Here is a 20307-nt window from a genome sequence, read left to right on the forward strand (position 1 = left end):
CAAAGGATGCGCTTCATTAGACAATATATATTTATATGTATTTATATACCCTGCTTGAAAATCACCCCACGACACAGTGCATCATTTTCTATCCACTCCTAAAATCGCTTCGTTTTGCCTGAAGTTTTCCACTCTCCGTCTCAGCTTGATATTTCCACGAAAGGTTTTTTAAAAAATTACTTCTGCGGTCCAAGGGAAATACTCCTCTCATGTAGTGTATAGGAAGAAGAATAAAAACCAGGAATCACCTGAAATAATAGGTGTTTTGGGACGATAGAGGGAGCCGCGGGCAGACCGAGGCAGTCGCTCGCAGACTACATCTCCCATGACACCCCGCGGCGCGCCCGCGCCCACTCACCGCCTGGACTACATCTCCCATGATGCCGCGCGCGCCAGGCCGGCTGCCTGCGGGCCTCCGCGGCGCGCGATGGCCGCTGGGAGCTGCAGTCCCGCGGTGACGCGCTAGGCCGTGTCACGGAGGCGGGAGGGGGGGGAGTTACCGGGGCGGGCGGCGCCGCCAGCGAGGCCTTGTCGGCGGCGGGGGGAGCGCGGCCGCTCGCCATGTCCTGCCACAGCTGCGCCGCCGCCGCCCGCCTGCTCGGCTCCACGCTGCCCTCCGCCCGCAGAGGTAACGGCCACCCGCCGCCCCGACCCGCCCGCGCCGCGCCCGTCCAGCCCGGGCCCGCCGGCCCCGCGGCCCTGAGGGGCAGCCCCGGCCCCGCCGCTGCCCTTATCGCGCCCTGGCGGCACCGCGGGGCGACTCGTAGTCCCTCCTGTTAATCGTTTGCTGATGCAAATGCCTGCGTTGTGCGATGCGAAGCTCCTGGGGGGTTGCCCTCGCTGTGGGAAAATGCGTTCTAGAATAGAGTTTGTATCGACAGAAGTGATGCTCGGCAGCTGTCGGGTGGAGTGTGTTACCCCGTGGTGCGAGTAAAGGAATTTAATGAGCTTAAAATCGCTTTATTAGCTTAATTGGTTAAAAGCCTACCTTTTCCGCAGCCTGAACTTGAAATGTTTCTCATAAAAACTTGGTTTCGATGGGCGGAAAGTATTTGTTTAGTTCCAGCTTTGTAGAAGAGAGACTGTGCAGACCACTCGCTGGAAGCTGAAGTGGTGGGAGGATGTTGGTTTTTTATTGGTTTTGTCCTTTTTCTGTTGAAGTGGTGGGAGGCTGTTGCTTTTTTACTGTTTTTGTCCTATTCCTGGCGTTCTTGTGGGTACTGAGAGTTGACAAACCATGAGATGCTTTGGGTGAAAGGCAGGCACCCCCCCCAAAACTGTGGCCACATTTGCGTCAATATTTTGAATTATTGGACCCTTGGCAATGTCCTGGGTGAGTCAGAGATGATTTGTTGCCTTTGAGAGGTGGGTTAAGTCGTTGTAGTTGACTTTACATCTCAAGACATCACCTGTGCTGGAAGGTTTAAAACAATACTTTCAACCCCAGCTTGTCCTTATGTAAACCCACCAAAAAGTAAACTTTAAAACAAGTAATGTTCTGGTTTTGCTTCAGAATTATATTTTTTTAAATTTGCTTTTTTTTTTTTGTCGGATCTAAGATTTAAGAGGGTTGTGCAAAAAAACAGATGAGACTAAAACACAGGTAGAGAGTAATACAATTGTTTTTGTATCAGCTTTCTTTGGAAGTTGTTTAAAAATAAGTAAGTTTTATTTTGGTGCATTTCTTGTAACGAATTGTGTCTTCTGCCAGGTGCTTTATTGTGTCAGAAAGATTTTAGGTGTCAGCACTTTATTTGCTGTTGCTGGTTGGTACAAACTTGAGAGTGTTCAGAATGTGTGGGACAGATGAGCCTTCACTTCTGTCACAGTCTCCCCCTTGCTTTCTTGAGCAATAGATTCTTCCAAGATATCTGAAACTTGGCCCGAAAGTCAGTATTTATTTCATCAAATATCAATTAAAGGTTAATAAGGTGTCAAGGAGCTTCCCGTCACTTCTTAAGGCACTAATCCGAACACCCTGGATTGATTCCAGCTTTAGAGACACATTCTTTAAATTTACTGCTCCAAAGAACCACCTGAGCCACTGCCAGGTGTGTGAGTGAATGTTGGCAGCTGTTACACGTTGGAATATTTACCAGTATCTGGATCATTCAGTGGAAGCTGCCAGGCTGGAATGTTGATTTCTCCTGAAAATCTGCCTCTGGGCTTATTTATGCAAGAAAGTAGTTGTGATAATTTTCTTTCTGCTTCATTCTGTAATTACACAATGATATTTTGTCAAAAAAACACCACTCAGACCTCACAACAAGCACAGGGACGTGGCTTTTCAGCCACAAGCTGATGTAGCAGTAATATGATTTTTTTTTTCCCCCTGGTTTAGCCTTCCCAGCTCAGCACTCGACACTGGACATGGCTTCATAGTTCATACAGTTCTCAGTGCATTTTCTGTCTCACAGGAGCTCTATGAATTAAAATCAGGTCTCTTTAAGCTGTTTGAGCTTCTGTGTTAGTGCTTCATCTTTTCTCCACAGGCCAAATCTCCCTGTGTTGCAGGAAAGTTGGGTGACTTCAAGTTTTGTTCAGGAGAGGTGAGGTGGTGGTGGTTGTTTTATTTTAAGGGGTCTTTTCTCAATTTCTAAACCAACTCTCACTAAAGGAACCATCTATGAGGAATAAGCCTCCAAGACAAGAACAGCTCTTGCATTGTAAACACTCTCCAAAGCTTATTCTTTCCTGACAAGTGCACTTGGCACAGGGAGCCTTCGGAGTTCTCTGCAGATTCAGTTGAAAGACACAACTGCTTGGGGAAGAGAGCCAATATTTTTAAGTTTCTGTGATGTTTTCATAGTTTATCCTGTGTAATCTGGAATGTGTTGCAGTGGCACTCAGCAAGGGGAATTAGGGATGGGAAAGCAGACTGATTGTTGTTCCTCCCTCACGTTTACAGAAATGCTGTTAGACATCTTTAAAAGATTCATTTTTAGTCACGTTAAAAATAGCTGCCAGTCCTCCTCAGGTTCAGGAATCTTAAGCAGCATCTAAGTTAATAAACCAGCTTCAAATCTCATTTGGTGCTGCTGTTTTGGTTGTGACTTTTCAGAGGCCTGTGAGAGTTTTTCTGGTAACTTTATTTTCCTCTTACAGTAGGTGAATTTTTTTAAGTGTCCTCTTCCAGCTAAGTTTCCACCTCTTTGTTGTCATTGTTGCCTCTTTCAGAGCAAATTAACTGTACTCTTCTTGCCATTCTTTTTATTATTTTTTTAGAATAGTTTTGGAGTTTTCAATAGGCTTCTCTCATCTCTGTAGCAGTAACACCACGTATAATCAGCAGGTCTGTAATTATCGTTGTTGCTGTACAGCTCTGCTGTCAGTAGGGCACAGAGTCCTTATCAAAACCAGAGAGCAAGTGAAAATTTGCCTCTTTAAATGAGAGAGGTGAGATATGGATTCCAGGCTGTTGTTGGTGTTGAAATCACAAGCACAACATATGTTGGTTCACGTCACAGCCATGAAATGCAATCCTGCCTGTGTTGCAAGAGGAGGAAAAGGCTGTTTAGTTTCTCAATGAGGTTTTTGTTTTTTCATGTTGACTGTAAGGTATCTCAGCAAAGTTAAGATTATGCCAACTTTGCCTTTGCCAAGTAGGACATGGCCTCTCAGTTTTCTTCGGGACCAGTTTGTTGTCAAGTGGTGCCTCAGATTCCTGGAAACGAGTTTTTAGGAGAGTTCCCAAGCAAAAGCCAAATCCAGACATGCGTTCACCGAGTCCGAGACACCCTTTTGGCAATTTTTGCATAATAAAGAGACACTTCAAAGGTCTCTGTCTGACTTCAGGGGTTGAATTATTTCACAATAAATGCTGTGAGTTGATCGTGTTTATCATTCTGAGGATCAGTTTCATAACTGGGATGTTCCCTATTTCATGCCACAACGGGACTCTCCATTGTCTGACGTTAGAGGACCTAAAATTACTTTTGGGTCATTTTTGGACAATCCAGGCAGCTTTAATTGAGATGAACATTAAGGTGGCGAAGAGGATTTATTTTGGATAATTGAAATGTGAGTGTTGTGTTGCCAAAACCTTTGAGCTGCATTTAATGTAAATACGTTCTGGGATTGGGTGGCATCGGGATTAGAACTGGAGGGTTTTTTAATGTTTAACTTCTACGTTTCTTTTTCAGGTATTACGTGTGGTCGTACACGCATCCCTGTTTTAGGAAAACTTGGGACTTTTGAAACTTGTTCCCTAAAACGAATTCCTCTTAGGAACTTTTCAGAAACACCAGCATATTTTGCTTCAAAGGATGGTGCGAGCAAAGATGGTTCTGGAGATGGAAACAAGGTAACCTTCACAAATTGAGTTTTTCAATAGTTTATGTAAAACGTTCCTTACATTTTTTTAATTGATTTTTTTACTTAGAATTATCATGACATTTTTGCCAGCTCTTGACATTTCCAGTCCTTCAAAATGCTACAACTGGCAGTGAAGAAAAGATAAATTGTGCTGTGAATTTTTTAGCAGAAAAACCTTATAAACATCCCACAACGCTTTTCCCAGTTTTATAAATCTTTTTACCCAGTGTAAAGAGACACTTGAAAACTTTATAGGATGTTTTAAATCCACAACGGGTTTCAGGATCTCAGGAAAGAGTAGCCATCAGAATTATTCTCCTTCAAAAACCTGCTACTCCCAAGTAGGCTTTTTAAAGTAAGTACACTTTAAAATGTTTGTGTTTTTTTAGCACCGATTTGGGAGTTGTGTTAAGCAAGACAAGTCTGTGAGGACATGAGCTCTATTCTTGTTAGTCAATTATAGTCTGTTTTCATCCTAGTTGTTCTCTATAATTATAGTTAATAAACAGCTTCTTTAGATAAATGATTACCTGAGAATAAAACTGCTCTTTAGTCAGCAAATAACATTTTGAGAGTTCACAGACAATAACTTTGCCTTAGTATGGCGTGTTGTGATACCTGAGGAATTGTCCAGATGGCACAGTTGTGTTCTGAAGGTTTAGATTCAAAAAAACAAATAAAGAAGATAAAAAAATTTTAATTGTATTTTTTTCTTGCAAAGGGTTGTGAGGAGAAATGAGTAGGCAAGCAAGGTTTAAACAATGGGGAACTGCCTTAGAAAAGGGAAGAGAGATCTTTGCTGTTTCCTAAAATATAATAACTTTCAAGAATCAAAGTATGAAGGCATAGAACAGATGTAGATTTTAAGAAATTATAACCTTGAACACCACTAAACAGGGTAACATGCAGAAAGACAAGTAGGATTCTGCCTTAGAAGTAAAAAATACAATATTTCCAAGCAATTTGAGATGCTCGTTTTAGCACAGATGTAGCATGGCTACACCTGTCGAGGGTGTGAGAAGAGCTGTGGCTTCAGAAACCCTTAGAATCAACACAGTTGAGATAATAAAATTACTCTTTAAATGAGATTTGTTTTCTTCTCTGGCATTAAAACATTAAAATACACTATTAAAACATTCTTGGCACAGTTTACCTTGTTATTGCTCTAGTGCCAGTCGAGCAGTTCTGATGTAGGTATGGGATACCTTTTTCTTGGGCATCCAAAACTGGCAGACCTGGGAAATTCAGATGTGTTCACACTTCAAGGTGTTTATGTCATGTTCCTCTGAGTTTTCAAAGCCTTTAAACCATCCTGACAACAGTTATTTCATCATTCAGCAATTGCAGTATTCAGGTTATTTGATTCCATAAGCACCATGTGAAATGCCTGCTGTACCAGCTCCATTGTTTTGGGGATAATTGTCTGGAAATCTCTTTTAGAAATCTGTTGGAGAGGGTGGGAGTAAAAAGTCAAGCTCTGGAAACTCTGGGAAAGGAGGGAACCAGCTGCGCTGCCCGAAATGTGGTGACTTGTGCACACATGTGGAGACCTTTGTGTGTAAGTCTAAGTTTTATCCTACCTAATTATATGATGTCAGAAATCTTGTTATGCTTAGTTTGGCTCTGTTGGTGTAATCATTTATTGTCTCTGTGGGTACATTTGTGTTATTCCTATGATATGTGGGAATATTATGGTGGAATTCAGATTGTAACTGTGAATGTGCAGTTCTAAAATAGTTTGCTGCTGCATAAACAATACCATTTGAACTACTAATACTTGTCTCTGTCTATTCTATAAATATATACTTGTATATATGTACATTTGTAATGTCTGTCCTTTCTTTCCTAAATAATAAAACTTTAATCCTGCATGTACTATAACCAAAGTGCTTATCCAGCAGAGGAATTAGTATCTGACAGATGGCTTACTAGAACAGTCTTCTATGGCAAAGTCAGATCCATACAGAAGGCAAACATTCCAAACAGAAGGCAAACTAGAAAATCCAAAATGCCTGTTCTCCAGCAGCAATAGCTACGCTTTTTTTGGAAGTATAATCCAAATTAATGCCAGTTATGCTTTAGGGTCTGTCAGGCTTGAAGACATTTCACCTTATTTCAGCACTGCTGAGACCAGCTTAGAAAACAGCTGTCAGAAAGCAAACACCCATTGTTAGTTGGTGGGGCTCAAGGAGGAAGTACCAAGTCATAATCAGACTTGTGCACTAAGAAGCTTAAGACAAGGTCAGCATAAACGTGTTCAGCAGTTGTTCATATCACAGCTGGTGAAAACAATGAGGGGATGTGCTGTTATTTGCTGCTACTCATTTAAAATGATCTAAAATCATGAATCACACGGCAATTCTGTAATAACAGCAATGTATTTATTTATCTTAAAGGATCAGGCCTCAGTTTCTTTTTTTTTTTTTCCCCCCAGAAACAAAGTTGTTTTCCTGGTTTGTTTGAAACTATAGGCAACAATGTGCTCTGCAAAGTCTGGGCCTAGTCCATGGAACTAGAAATACAATCCTGTCTGCTGTTCAATATGCTGGTCTCCCCCTGGACTAGGTGTGGTTGGAAACAGTGGAAGGATTTTTAAGCTCATTTACCTTCTATGATTCATGAACAGGCAGAGTCATTTTGAAACTCTCTCACTTCCCTGGTGTGTTGCCCTTGGTGCTGGAGTTCGTGCTTTTATCTGGAAATACCATTCAGGCATCGCCCTGGAACGATCACTGCGTGTCCCTGGAAAGCAGAGATGTGGTTTATTATATTGTCAGTGTTGCTGGGAATATTTAAGCATGCTTAAAACTTTCTTAGGAAGAGGATTTATTCATACTAACATTATGGGAGAAAAGGTCTGATATATACAGTCTAAAATCCATTTGAATTGCAGTATCAGAATGGCACAGGTTCTGTAAAGAGCTTGGGACTGAAAACCCACTTTTCTCCAAAATTCCTGTGACTCATGGTGAAGTTTTCTCAGGTCCTGTATCTTTCTGGTTTAGTCTATTAATTTGAGCACACTGCTTTCCAGGCAAACTGCATAAAGCAGCTGGAAAACAGAAGAGCTAAGTTCTAATTATCTTAAAAACTATTTGAAAAAAAATAAACCAGAAACGAATAAGGAAAACAAATATCTGTCCTGTTCTACCCCAAATGACTGAGTTGCAGGTTGTATTAAACCTACTGTAACTTGATTTTTTTGGATAAGCTTTTGATGTTGCTTAGTCAGGAAAAAATGATGAATTTGCTCAGTTCTGGTTTGAATTACCAACCTGCTGAGGCTTAAGTAAATATCTAAAGCCAAAGGAAAACATGCAATTAGCATTTGTTTCAGTATAAGTATTAGATTTTTGAGAGAAGTAGGGAGACAAAATATTGAATAAAAGCCACATTCATTAGCAAATTAATTGCCATTGAGTGGCAGTGTGACAGGCTGGTCGTCCAGTGGAGTTTGTTTTTGATGGGGCTTCACTTTGTATCTGCAAATCTTGCCCAGGGAATTGCTTGGCAATGGTTTTCCAGTGATTAACAATGAAGGGAAAATGTGATGCAAACAACAAAATCATTTTTCTTTGACCTCTTTTCTCAGCAGTTCCTGTATTGTTTTGGGTTGTGAAAGTCTGTAAGGAGTTTGTGATCAGTGAAATAAGACGTGAGCTCAGATGTAGAGTGAAATCCAATAGCAGAAAAGCTGATTGGCATAAGAAGCTTTATTTAGATGCTGCTTTTACTGTCTCCACCTGATGCCATCAGGACTCCATCCTCCAAAGCAAGACTTCCCTGCCACTGTACATCAGTAGGGAATTAGTTCCCCTGCTTTCATTTTCCTGATGATTTTTTACCTTACAGCAGTTTGATAGTGGCCCATTATCTCAACCCTACGAGTATGTTTAAGATTAATCTTCCAATTGTTTTGGTTTCCTGTGCTGTAAAAACCCAGCCTTTCTCTTCAGCAAGGTCAGCTCACACAGACTTTAGAAATCCCTCTGCAAATGCAGCCTCTGGGGTAATGTTGCCTGATTTGAAAACAGCACTCGACTTGCATTTTGGCACACTGTAAATATTTGCAGACCTCTTTATGACAAGGTGGTAATTTTATGTGAAGGTTCTTTGCTGTGCTTTGAAGTGTTTGCTAGAAGAAAATATAAAAACGTGGCAGTATTTAAGATTAGCAAAGTTGCCTGCAATTTTGGATGCCCAGATTTAGGGAGGTAACAGTGCTTAAACTTGGTGTCCTTACATTTCAGAGCCAATTTCTCAATTTTTTTTGTTCTGTTAAAGCACATATTGATGCTTTTCCCCCAGACTGCTGTGTAGGTGATAGAAACTGCCCAGTCTCATGTGTTTGATAACAGTCTCCTCCCCAAGGCACCCCATACATCAGTTTCTCTACAGACCCTATTGGTCTTGCTGAAAATTAGCAAGTTTATAATAACCTTCCTTTGTGCTGCTTGAAATAATTGATAAGTGTACTCAGTTTTTTTAGTGGATGATGTTTTAAAGATGCACAGCAGTGCTGTTATGGCCTGCTCTTTATTTTCTATTTTTTTAACCATTCCTGTGGGTCTGTAAAGGGAGCAGCTGTTCCTCTGGCTATTCCACCCTAAATAAAGCATTATATAAAGAAGCACAACAGCCTCGTGGCTCTGTAGCCATCAAGAATATCAGAGGTGTTTGGGGTGAGCACTGGGAGAAAGGCTGGGTTGTTTGGGTTTTTTTCCTACAATATTGTAGCTAAATAGTAGTTATGTAAGAGGAGTGGCTGCATGCAAGTGGTTCTCCATCCAGGCAGATAAATCATTTGGAAGGTTGCCAGGAGAACTTTCAGGCTGTTACACAAATTTTCTTTGGACTAGAGTTGATAAAGCTGTGATGGTCACAGTATTAGGTGCTTCATTCTTAAAATAATCCATTGTCCCTGCTTATCCAGGTATAAGGTGGGATTAATAGTAAGAAAAACCCCACCCACTCCTCTTTTGCTGATGCCAGCTCCATGAAGGCAACAACAAGTTATAAATAAGCAGCTTGTTTATTGCTAGAGGGTGTTATTGTAATCAGCTGGTGCTACAGTGTTCAGGCCATTTTCTAAAAGCCTTTTATGATTTCGGAACTTTGGACATTGAAATGTTTCATGTGGTTGTTTTGCTACATTTACTTTGCTTTTAATTGAATGCATTTACAAATATATTTACTTTAAACCAGTGCCATTGTATGTGATTTGCATTTAATAGCACAGTAATACAGTTAGAAAGGACCTAATCTGAATTGCAAATATATTTTATTATTCTTCTCTGCTGACTATTTTTATTATTTCAACTTTGCTTTTCCAAAGTAAAAGAGAAGCAGTGCAGGTTCTAGTTTTCAGGCTTTTGAAACCACTCTTTGCAGGTAACATGATTTCTTGAGACATAGTTCACAAAGTCAGCAGTAGGAGGGTTTAACTTTTGGAATTTGAAAGAAATTTGTTCCAGTGTTGTCAATAAAAATAAATAAGCAGAAGATCTTAGAAAACATCCAAGTCCTGAGGGTCTGTTGCATACCACAGCTGCCTCTGTGGAGCCCTTTGTGTGACCCCACTGCGCTCTCTGTCCTGGGCTCGGGTGACTCGAGCCTGACCCACAGTGTTCCAAAGCCAGTGGGATGCAGGACCAGGAGCTGCCAAAGCAGTCTTTGATATCTAAATTAGCTTCACCTCACCTTAGTCTGTCCCTAACCACAATGTTTCTTTTGCTGTTAGTTGGAGAGTTAGAAACAATTTCTGCAAAAAGCCCTCGTTAATTTTGCCTCTCTGAGGTGCAGAGTTTCCTATCAAGTGTAATGCTACTGGAGAAATATCAAACAGATTTTTGCTTTTTAATCCCTTGTTTGGTTGCTGTCTATGTTGTGACTTTTGGGGGCAAACTGTATTCCTTCTGTGTCAAATTTCACAGGCCAGTAATTGCTTTTAAATCTTCTAAGGTGAAGGAAGGGGAAGTGGCTGTGCTGTCTTACAGGTGTTTGTCCTGTGTGAGGAACTCGGGCAGTTCAGTGAATGCTGTCAAAGCAATTCCTCTCACCATTTTGTTTCACTTTTTCTGCAGCTTCCACCCGTTTTGTGAAGTGTGAGAAGTGTCACCACTTTTTTGTTGTACTGTCAGAGGCAGACACAAAAAAGAGCATCATCAAAGAGCCTGAGTCAGCAGCAGAAGCTGTGAAATTGGCATTCCAGCAGAAGCCACCACCCCCACCGAAAAAGGTACCTTCTTAATTCCTTCTTAATTCTTGTCCCCTTGTACTCCAGCAGGGTGAAATGCTGCACTTAACCCTCATCAGGTGTGTAAAGGGCTGCTGTGACAGAGCAACAAACAATAAAGATGATTAGCTCAAGGTTAAACCTGTGAGAGCTGTGTGACCCAGCAGAGCACTGATAAAGGGAACAAGTAGATCCAATAAAAGTATTTGGGCTTGTTTCCCTCTACCTTTGTCTTGTGACTGAAGTCCAGTACCTTGATTTCCTCCTGGGACCCTGAGAGTAACCTCATCCCTCACCAACCAGAGTATCTTTGATTTCCTGCTACGGCCTCACGTTCTGCATCCTTATTTTATCAGCTTCCTCCTGTAGTTGCAGAGCCTTTTATTTGGCCTGATTTGGGGTGAGAGCTGTGGCTGCTTAGCTTGTGGCCATGACCCATCTGAAGTCCTTTGGTTTCCCTCTCCTGATTAGTGAGGCAGCTTTTGCTGTTTCTCAGTTCCTGGTGGACTGTCATGGTCTCTGAAGCTCCTTGAGAGGCCTCTTTTAAGAAATTAAGTATTCTTGAAATTTCTGTTCCTCTTACAAATTCAGGGGAAAATGACTGTGTCTGTGTATTATTAGGGCAGAACTGACAGACACAATGTGATTGTGTAAGAGCCATGTTTTTTAAGTAAACTTATCAACAGAGAATATATTTTGGTTTTTTAGATATTAAGTTTCTATTTCTCAGGTCTGTAATGGTTGGTTTAGATCAAAGTCCCTCTTTGGCACAATATACTGGTTTTTTTGTTTCTCTGCAAGGTGATTTAGAAGTGTTGCTAAGATTGAGTTATTTTTCAGATTTACAACTACCTCGACAAATACGTTGTTGGTCAGTGTTTTGCCAAGAAGGTGCTTTCAGTTGCTGTGTATAATCATTACAAGAGGATCTACAATAATATCCCAGCTAACCTGAGGCAGCAAGCAGAAGTTGAAAAGCAGACTTCTTTAACTCCAAGAGGTTTGTATGATGTTTGGTATTTTTCGGGTCAAATAAAACTTATCATTTAAGGACCCTAACTTAATAAATCTGAGAAAGGTTTTACCTTGACACTAGATGTTCTGTAAGTGAGATGATCTAAAAGAATTTCTGTTAAATTTAATTTTCACTGTGAACTCCTGTGATGTATTTAAATGGTAATCCAGAAGGTTTATGGTGCCTGGGGTATTGCCTACTATATTAAATGTTTAGCCCTTTTCTTTGATACATATTATTAGGTATTCTCCTTTAACTTTCTAAGGCGAGCCTCCTAAATTCTTCTTTCTAATCTCATTTACTGCTTAACAGTAAATCTGCTGCTTAAGCTGCAAGCAACAATGCAGGTCAGGAAGGTGATATTTTGAATAGGTAAATTGGTGAGTACTTAGATTTCTAACCTCAACTGCTGCTGCTGGCAGCATCCAGTGGTCACCATAGTATTGTTCCATATCTAGCAGGTATAGATGGAGTTACTCTTGGCTGTACTTTTCCTACTGAGTAAGTGTGTAGCTATGTTGATCTAATTTATTTTTAGAAGTAGGATTAAGTTACCATCTCTGACTCAAAGTGTGCCTTGGTGAGGTTTTTTTAAGATGTTTTATTCTGTGTTGCAAAAAAAAACCATGTTAGGCAAACAGAAATCTTTAATTTTTTTAAATTTATATAAATAAGACTTTAAACTGAGGAGGGAATATTAGTAGCAGTGTTCAGGTGATTTTAGGAGAGCAGCTGTGTACCTGGCACCAGGAAGTTCCTGACCCTCCACAGGGAGATAACATGGTGCATACCCAGAGAGACTGATAATGAATGTTTATAACAAATAGTACTTTGAAATATGTAAAGCCTTACATTGTAGCACTCAGATATAAATGGGAGAGTTTAAGGAAGCCTTTTCAAACAAAATTATATTATTGCATTTTTTTCCCTTCTATAGGTGATTTTAAAGTGAAAATCTAATCAGAGGTAACAGATCATTACTGTTTTAAGAAGTAGAAAGCTTGGTGTCATTTTAAAAACATGCAAATTGGGTTTTGGGTTAATTTTGACAACAATAAAAACTAGTTCATGTGGGGATTTCTTGCTAGAAATACACTCATAGATAGTGATGAGATGTATTCAGAAGAGGGCAAGAGGTGGAGAATTTATAAGTCTTTATAAACTTATTTTTTTTTATTACTGTTTTCATCCTCTCTCTTAGAATTAGAAATCAGAAGACGGGAGGATGAGTACAGATTTACAAGTAAGTGAACTCTCTCCTCGTGTCCTCCTCTGCAATACCTCCTCTTGATGTTACTGTAGAATAGTCTCTAGTGACTAGTTTGAAATGCTGGGTAAAATCCAATTCTTGTACTTTTTTCATCATGGAGATCAACAATTTGGGTTTATTTCTTCTCATATGTTAAAAAAAATAAAAAAAATTACAGTTAAAATGAGTTAATTTGTAAGGACTGAAAATTTTGTCTTGTCTTTAAATATAGAGGAGTATTTTTAGGTAATCCACTCTACCATTAGAAATTCTTTTCATATATGCCTGTGCAAAAACATGATTGGAACTCATGTTTTTGTAATAACTGTGCCATATTTCTGTTGCAGTCCTATCTGTAAACTTCTGTACATAGAGAATTAGAGATTTGCAGAACAGACCAAGCTGTTATTGTGTATTTAAGGTAATGACAGACCTTGCTGGTGCTCAAACAGTGCTGTGATTGTTCTCTTCAGAACTGCTGCAGATTGCTGGAATCAGTCCCCATGGGAATGCTTTGGGAGCATCAATGCAGCAACAAATGAACCAGCAGATACCTCAGGAAAAACGGGGAGGAGAAGTACTAGATTCACCCAACGACGACATAAAACTTGAAAAAAGTAATATTTTGCTACTTGGACCAACTGGATCAGGTACCCAGCTGCATGTTTTTATAGATGTCACATTTTTCATGGAATTTGCTCTTAATTGAGCAAAATCTCCTGTGATAATTCCAATTTGGTGTATAAAAAAACTAACCTGTGAATTTCAAGCTGAGATTTCACTGCTTTCGTGCCACGTTAACACACTGAGCTAAGTGGCCTTAAAAAGGAAGGAGCTGTAGTCGTGGTTTTCTTTTTTTTTCTATTTTTAATGCCTATATTTACTGACCAAATAAAAGATGCCACTTTGACGAAGCTGGAATAAAATGCATTTATAGTTTCTCTGCTTTTGCTGGCAAGCTGAGATGCTGCAGTTAGAAAGAGTTGTTTCACCTCTGGGACAGATCAGCTGCAGGGGGTTGTAAAGAGAAATTATATTGTGTGTTCATAAGAAGTGGGAGTGTTTGTGCTGAAGTGATGGCATTTTGCAGACTGTTTGGGAGAACATTCACTAAATAATATTTTAATTCTGTTTCTTCCCAACTTCAAAGCAGGAGCAATTGGACTTTGCACTGCACCCTGAGTGTCTGCAAAGGACTACTGATTTATTTAATCTTTAAACTCTGCAAGTACATGTGTTCTGGTTTTTATATTGTGTGGCGTTTTATTTGTGACACTGTATGCATTTCAAGCTGCCTTAAATGTGCACTGTTCAACTAAAATCAGAAATACAGCTTGCCAATGTAGAAAACACTGATTATGAAAACTATCTCCCTTGTAAAATATTCTTATGTGAATATATGAACATGCTGGCATTGTTCAGAATGTCTGATAATTACAATGATGATCCTATGGTAAATCCTAGAGTGGTTTGGGTTGGAAGGGACCTTAAAGCCTATCTCATTCCATGAGCATGCCATGCTCATGGGCAGGGGCACCTTTCACTAGCCCAGGGTGCTCCAAACCCTTGAGGACTTCCAAGAATGGGGCAGCCACAGCTTCTCTGGGCAACCTGTGCCAGGGCCTCACCACGCTCACAGGGAAGAGTTTCTTCCTAATATCTCATCTAAACCCACCCTCTTTCTATTTAAAGCCATTCCCCCTTGTCCTATCACTACATGCCCTTGTTAAAAGTCTCTCTGCAAATATTTGGGTTTGTGTGCTCTTGAGAAATAAATGGCAGTTGTAACATGCAGCTTTTATTTTACCAGGTAAAACCTTGCTGGCTCAGACTCTGGCTAAATGCCTGGATGTACCCTTTGCTATCTGTGATTGTACTACCTTGACCCAGGCTGGCTATGTTGGGGAAGACATTGAATCTGTCATTGCAAAACTCCTGCAGGATGCCAACTACAACGTAGAAAAAGCCCAGCAGGGTAAACTTTTACTCTGTGTTAATTTTGCCTAAGTGCTCAAAACTTTTAAGACCACCAGTATTTCAGTAATTTATATTCCTCTTGCATGTACCTAAATTTTAACACTTTAAATCAGACAGACTTAGAGCTCTTCTCAGGTTTATTCCATCTTGTACTTTTGTCCTTGTCCATAGTTGGACAAAATGCCCATGTTTTTACAGTCTGCAGTAGGGAAGTAGAACAGTCTGCTGCTGTTATTCCCTGTAAATTCTTGCTTCTGTTAAAAAGTGGGGTCTTCCTTAAATCCATTCTCTGTAACTGCAGGAATTGTCTTTCTGGATGAAGTAGATAAGATTGGCAGCGTCCCTGGTATTCATCAGTTACGAGATGTTGGAGGAGAAGGTGTTCAACAGGTAAATACTTCCCTGGAGTGATTTTTACTTCATAAGTGAACAGCCCATAGAGTGGACATATCCTGTCATATGTCAAACAGCATGGGTATTTATAGTCATAATTCCTCAGTTCCTTAGTTATCACCTTTGAATCCCTCATCTTTCCTCTTGACTTCATTCAAGAAAATAAAAGCAATCTGAGAGTGGCTTCATTGAAATGCTTTAATTGAAAAACATCTTGGCAGCATTCAGACAGCAAGTTGCATAATGTAGGCAAGATCAGATAACATTTCTCATTTTAACATAACTCTTAGAGCAACTCATCACTACGTGCAGCTCATAATGTCACAATAGGAGTCACGTTAAAGGAAGATTTTTGTCCTTGACTGGGATTCTCATGTGGAAAAGTCGTTTCTTTAGACACTTACTGTTACTATAAAGGCATAAGGGAACAAAAAATGTAAATACATCCATGAAAGTAAGCACAGCATTGTGTGCCCTCTTACATGATGCTACACAGAGGAATTTTTCATTGCTTATTTCTTCTCTCCTTCTTAGGGCTTGTTAAAATTACTCGAAGGCACAATAGTAAATGTTCCAGAAAAGAATTCTCGTAAACTCCGCGGAGAAACGGTGCAGGTCGACACAACGAACATCCTCTTTGTAGCTTCTGGTGCTTTTAATGGTCTTGACAGAATTATCAGCAGGAGGAAAAATGAAAAAGTGAGTGCATCAGGCTGTACCTGAGCTGAAAGATCATCATCTTAATTACCGTTCACAGTACTGACTTCTAAAGGTCTTGCTATATTTGTAGACACACTGGATTTGTTTGTTTGAGCAAATGGTGCTAAAAACTGTCATTATCTTAAAATACCTTGTCATGCAGTTCACTCTTTCATATTTTGGTGTCTGGAGACAGAGTTCTGGCTGCAGCTTTCTGGAAGAATGTGGACCCTGTTTCTAATTTGACTGAAATATTGTTCACATTAATGTAGGTTTTCACATAAACATATTTGCCTGCATTTCCTTCACTTATGAAGTGTCACTGGTATTTGTAAACTGACCAGGACACATTACTAACCTTCTTTATTTTAAGAAAAGCTTGCTCTTAGGCTCAAGTATTGATCCTTCACTGAGAGTCAATGTTATAAGAAACTGTGTGCAGGGGGTCTAATTTTACTACAAGTGATTTCTTGAGCTTGAATGAATATGTAATGGCATCAGTCAGTGCAGATTTTTTAGTACACATGGAAAGTGATTTATTTACATCAAGAAAACTCAGTTAATGCAGTTCTGTAGCAGAACCATGTTTGTTTTGCAGTATCTAGGATTTGGGACACCATCTAACATGGGGAAAGGCAGAAGGGCTGCAGCAGCGGCTGATCTTGCCAACATAAGTGGGGAGTCGGATCCACAGGAAGATATTGAGGAGAAGGATCGCCTGCTGCGCCATGTGGAAGCCAGAGATCTCATAGAGTTTGGCATGATTCCTGAATTTGTGGGACGTTTGCCTGTGGTGGTTCCTCTGCACAGCCTGGATGAGAAAACCCTCGTACGGATTCTCACGGAGCCCCGGAACGCTGTGGTCCCTCAGTACCAGGCTCTGTTCAGCATGGACAAGGTTGGAATCTTTATTTGATGACTCTTCAGAATTCGTGTTTATAAATACAGTGGTGTTTCCAGTAATGCTTGCACTCAACACACTGAGTTATAAATGAAATTATTAACTGAACTTACCGTTTTTCTCTTTGTAGTGTGAATTAAATGTAACTGAGGATGCACTGAAGGCTATAGCCAGACTGGCCCTGGACAGAAAAACTGGTGCCAGAGGTCTTCGATCTATAATGGTGAGTAAATTAAGTCTTACATAGAGTAAATTAAACTCCCTGGATTTGTGTGCCAATTTTCAGTCAAAACTTCATTTAACTCTAACTCTTATATGGCTACAATAAGTCTTTCTAAAACTGGATTTTCAGAGTTCTTCCAAGAAGAATCTTTACCTCTGAAAATCATTTGCTGGCCATATTGTCACATAGAAGAAGGTGTACAGAAATATTTTCCCTCTGTTTTCTTTGTAGGAAAAGCTGCTGCTGGAGCCCATGTTCGAAGTGCCCAATTCTGACATCGTTTGTGTGGAAGTTGACAAAGATGTTGTAGAAGGCAAAAAAGAGCCAGGATACATTAGGTAAAACCATGACAGAAGTAGCAGAACAGACCAGTAATACAACTAGACAGGTATTCTGATGGGATAACACAAATCCATGCACACAACCTAAAAAAGAGCCAATGCTCTGTATATTGTACACAGCTGAATTAGTGCCCATTCTGTCCTAGAGACCTTGGGTTTGTCATGCTTTAGTTTTTAAACAGAAATTTAAAAATAACATATATGAAGTTACTTTAAGGCTTTTATGTGTGTATACCTGTAGAAATAGCAGTAAATTATAATTGTGACTGTACTGACATTTCTTAAATCGAACTGTTTCCTTCCCCCTAGTTTTTACCACCAAAGTGGTTTTTTGATACAAGCTCCAGGTTGCTGCCGTTTTCTGCATTACTCTTGCAGCAGTGGAGAGCCACAAAGGCACATCTATTGATTTGCTGAACTCTTGTTAAAACAATCAATTTTATGTTGTAAAGATCATGTTATGGTAATGATGTGGAATGCTGAAAGCACTGGACAAATCTGGATTAAAAGGAAACAATTTTCGTGAAGAGCGGATGGAGCAGAGAGAGAATGGGTCAGGTTAAAAACAGGTTAAAAAATTAGTTCCTAAATTTCAGTTCTCAAATCCAGTAATTCTGTCTTGCTTTCTACCCTGACAGTGTTTTTTGAGTGACTTTCTCCTCTGAGGTACAGGTACTCATCTGTCTGTGCTGAAGCTTGGCTCAGCACACCTGGTGTCTCAGAGCATGGTGGCAGTGGAAAGTATTACACTGATGCTTTAAGTGATTTTTTGTAGAGGACCAGAAGTATTAAATTTATTGATTAAATCAAACAGCTTACTGAAAATCAGAAGGTTAATTGAATTCAGTGAGACTGTGTACTGGTGGTACTGTAAATGTGCACAGTACCACTTCCAGATCAGAAGGTCTGAACTTTTTCCAGAACTTCTGGAAACTGTTTTTCCCTCAGTTTCTAATGTTTGAATTCCAGGGCTCCCACTAAAGAGTCATCCGAGGAGGAATACGACTCTGGCGTAGAGGAGGAAGGCTGGCCCCGACAGGCAGATGCTGCAAACCATTAAACGCTGTCAGAATGGTCACCTGCATAAAGCTCACTGGGTTCTTTCCTTATGATTGCCTCTGGATTCAGGCTGATCCTAAAGGACTGGATCTGTCTCAGATACGATACGTGATGAGGAACTTTATCAGCTAAATCAGATCGTGTATCTTATTGCAGCATCACCTTGATTTGATGGACAGTGTGGACTGGGATGGCATAATGCTCAAATATGAATTGTATATTACACTTGTTCAATTAAAATGTATAGCAAATACAGCAGCACCTGCACTGCTCTTGGCAGAAACTAAACCAGCAGCACAGGTGCTGCCAATACTTAGATTTTACAATAATGTTACTCTACAAATGGGAAATCAAAATTAATAATTAGTAGAGGGTGAGTAAACTATCTTAGCTCCTCGTACGGCTCACAGGGGTTTGTTTGGGTCAGTGTTAGATTCCTGCTGGTGTTTGAAACCCAACGGGTGCTGGAGTGACTTGTTACATTGGTGGGGGAGGAAGCCCTTTTGGAAAAACTGGGACACACTTTATGACACTGCTGGGAGATTCTGCTAAAATGTGACACTGGTTTGTTACAGTAATTTAAATATCCAATAATACCGTTCACGTCTCCATTGGGAGTTAAGCTTTAGTCACCTTGGATACTGTGAGAGAAGGTGAAGTCAGTAATTTGCTAATTCTCCAGAGGGGTCAACGAGGTTCCTCGGAACAAGCAGTAAAACCATCTGAATTTGGACGAGAAGTCGCCATAAATTTTTAAATATTAATGTTCTAATATAGTACATTTTGTTTAACGTATTGGAACTATCATGCATCAATTTTTTGGTGCCAGCTATTTGCCCAACCTATCTTATAATGTTAAGAGATGAAAAAAGTAAATGTATAATATTTTTGCTGTAATCAGTAGTGATTGTTCACAGGATACAGTGCTTTTTAAGTTATATTCTCAAATGCTAGTATTGCATCTTGTGGGTTTGTCTTTGATTTTTAGTCTCACAGCAAAGAGATTCTCCCTCTTCTGTTCTCCACCAAAATGAATTCAATCCTTTAGGAAAGTCTTTGTAAAAACACTAAAGGACCTGTATGTTTTTGATTTGTTTCAGGAATTAAAATTGTCGCTTACAACTTTGTTTTGTCCTTTGGTGATAACGTGGACTTGAGTTTCCCTAAAATTTTAACTCACACTATTCAAATAAAACTTTCATCCTTCTTTTCAGTCTAGTGAATGGTTTAGGACAGGAAAGGATACCGAAAATCTATTGACCCTATTTTTGTTGTTAATTTTTGTCATGTAAATTTTATGTACTGCTCGTTCTTCCCTAGCAGCAGTGTGACATGCAGCTGTAGCCAGGTGCAACACATACTTCCCTTAGGATTTCCGGGTTTTTTAGGTTAAATGACCCACTAATGGTTCAGAAAAAGCTGCATTTGGATTTGAGGATATTTCTAGAAGCTTAGTCCCCCCAAAATGGGAGTCTGTGGTGAACTATCTGTAACTGCATCCTCACTTTCCTTTTTGTAGAGTGAAAAAATATAACAGCTTTTAATTCTGAATCCTTTAACTCAAATCCTTTTTTAAACAGATTGAAAAAAAAAACAACGAAACAAACAAACAAAAACAACCCACGACATTTTAGGTGAAACTGTTCAACAACTTAGTTTTGAAAGTTGTTTGGAATTCTGTAACCCAAGAACTGTTTTTAAGGAAAACAAAAATGCCGTGTAACTACAGTTTGTACTTCACCTCTGGCGTTTGAATAAAAGCGAATATTCAAGCAGCGAGAGAGTTGTCATCCCTTACGCCATCCCCAGATACTTGAAGTTTTAGGGGTAGTTTTTGAAGGTTAATTTTTTTTAATTAGGCGGAGCTAGAGGCGGGCGGCGGCGGGTCCTCCGGGCCGCCA

The 20307-nt window shown here is 39.9% G+C and overlaps 1 protein-coding gene across 2 annotated transcripts; it reads left to right on the forward strand.

The window, feature by feature from the left end:
• Window positions 1-485: 485 nt before the first annotated feature.
• Window positions 486-20025, forward strand: CLPX (caseinolytic mitochondrial matrix peptidase chaperone subunit X). Of its 2 annotated transcripts, XM_051797164.1 has the most exons (14): window positions 486-628; window positions 4143-4303; window positions 5755-5872; window positions 10398-10552; window positions 11390-11549; window positions 12766-12807; window positions 13287-13463; window positions 14624-14788; window positions 15092-15180; window positions 15718-15882; window positions 16481-16780; window positions 16914-17006; window positions 17238-17344; window positions 18317-20025. In XM_051797164.1, exons 1-14 carry the CDS (start codon window positions 562-564, stop codon window positions 18405-18407), a joined length of 1890 nt encoding a protein of 629 aa, XP_051653124.1. In that variant the 5' UTR covers window positions 486-561; the 3' UTR covers window positions 18408-20025. The 2 variants fall into 2 exon arrangements, with proteins under 2 accessions (XP_051653124.1, XP_051653125.1); XM_051797165.1 differs by lacking the exon at window positions 12766-12807.
• Window positions 20026-20307: the final 282 nt, after the last annotated feature.

Source organism: Manacus candei, unplaced genomic scaffold (assembly GCF_025592945.1).
Source record: "Manacus candei isolate 608988 ecotype Guabito, Panama unplaced genomic scaffold, ASM2559294v1 h1tg000046l, whole genome shotgun sequence".
NCBI classification, from domain to species: domain Eukaryota; kingdom Metazoa; phylum Chordata; class Aves; order Passeriformes; family Pipridae; genus Manacus; species Manacus candei.

Bases quoted from the DNA above. Each gene is read 5' to 3' on its own strand.
- CLPX (XM_051797164.1), top strand. From the start codon at position 562: ATGTCCTGCCACAGCTGCGCCGCCGCCGCCCGCCTGCTCGGCTCCACG. The intron at 10,553-11,389 runs GTACCTTCTTAA...GTTATTTTTCAG, and splicing joins CACCACCCCCACCGAAAAAG to ATTTACAACTACCTCGACAA. The intron at 14,789-15,091 runs GTAAACTTTTAC...CTGTAACTGCAG, and splicing joins CGTAGAAAAAGCCCAGCAGG to GAATTGTCTTTCTGGATGAA.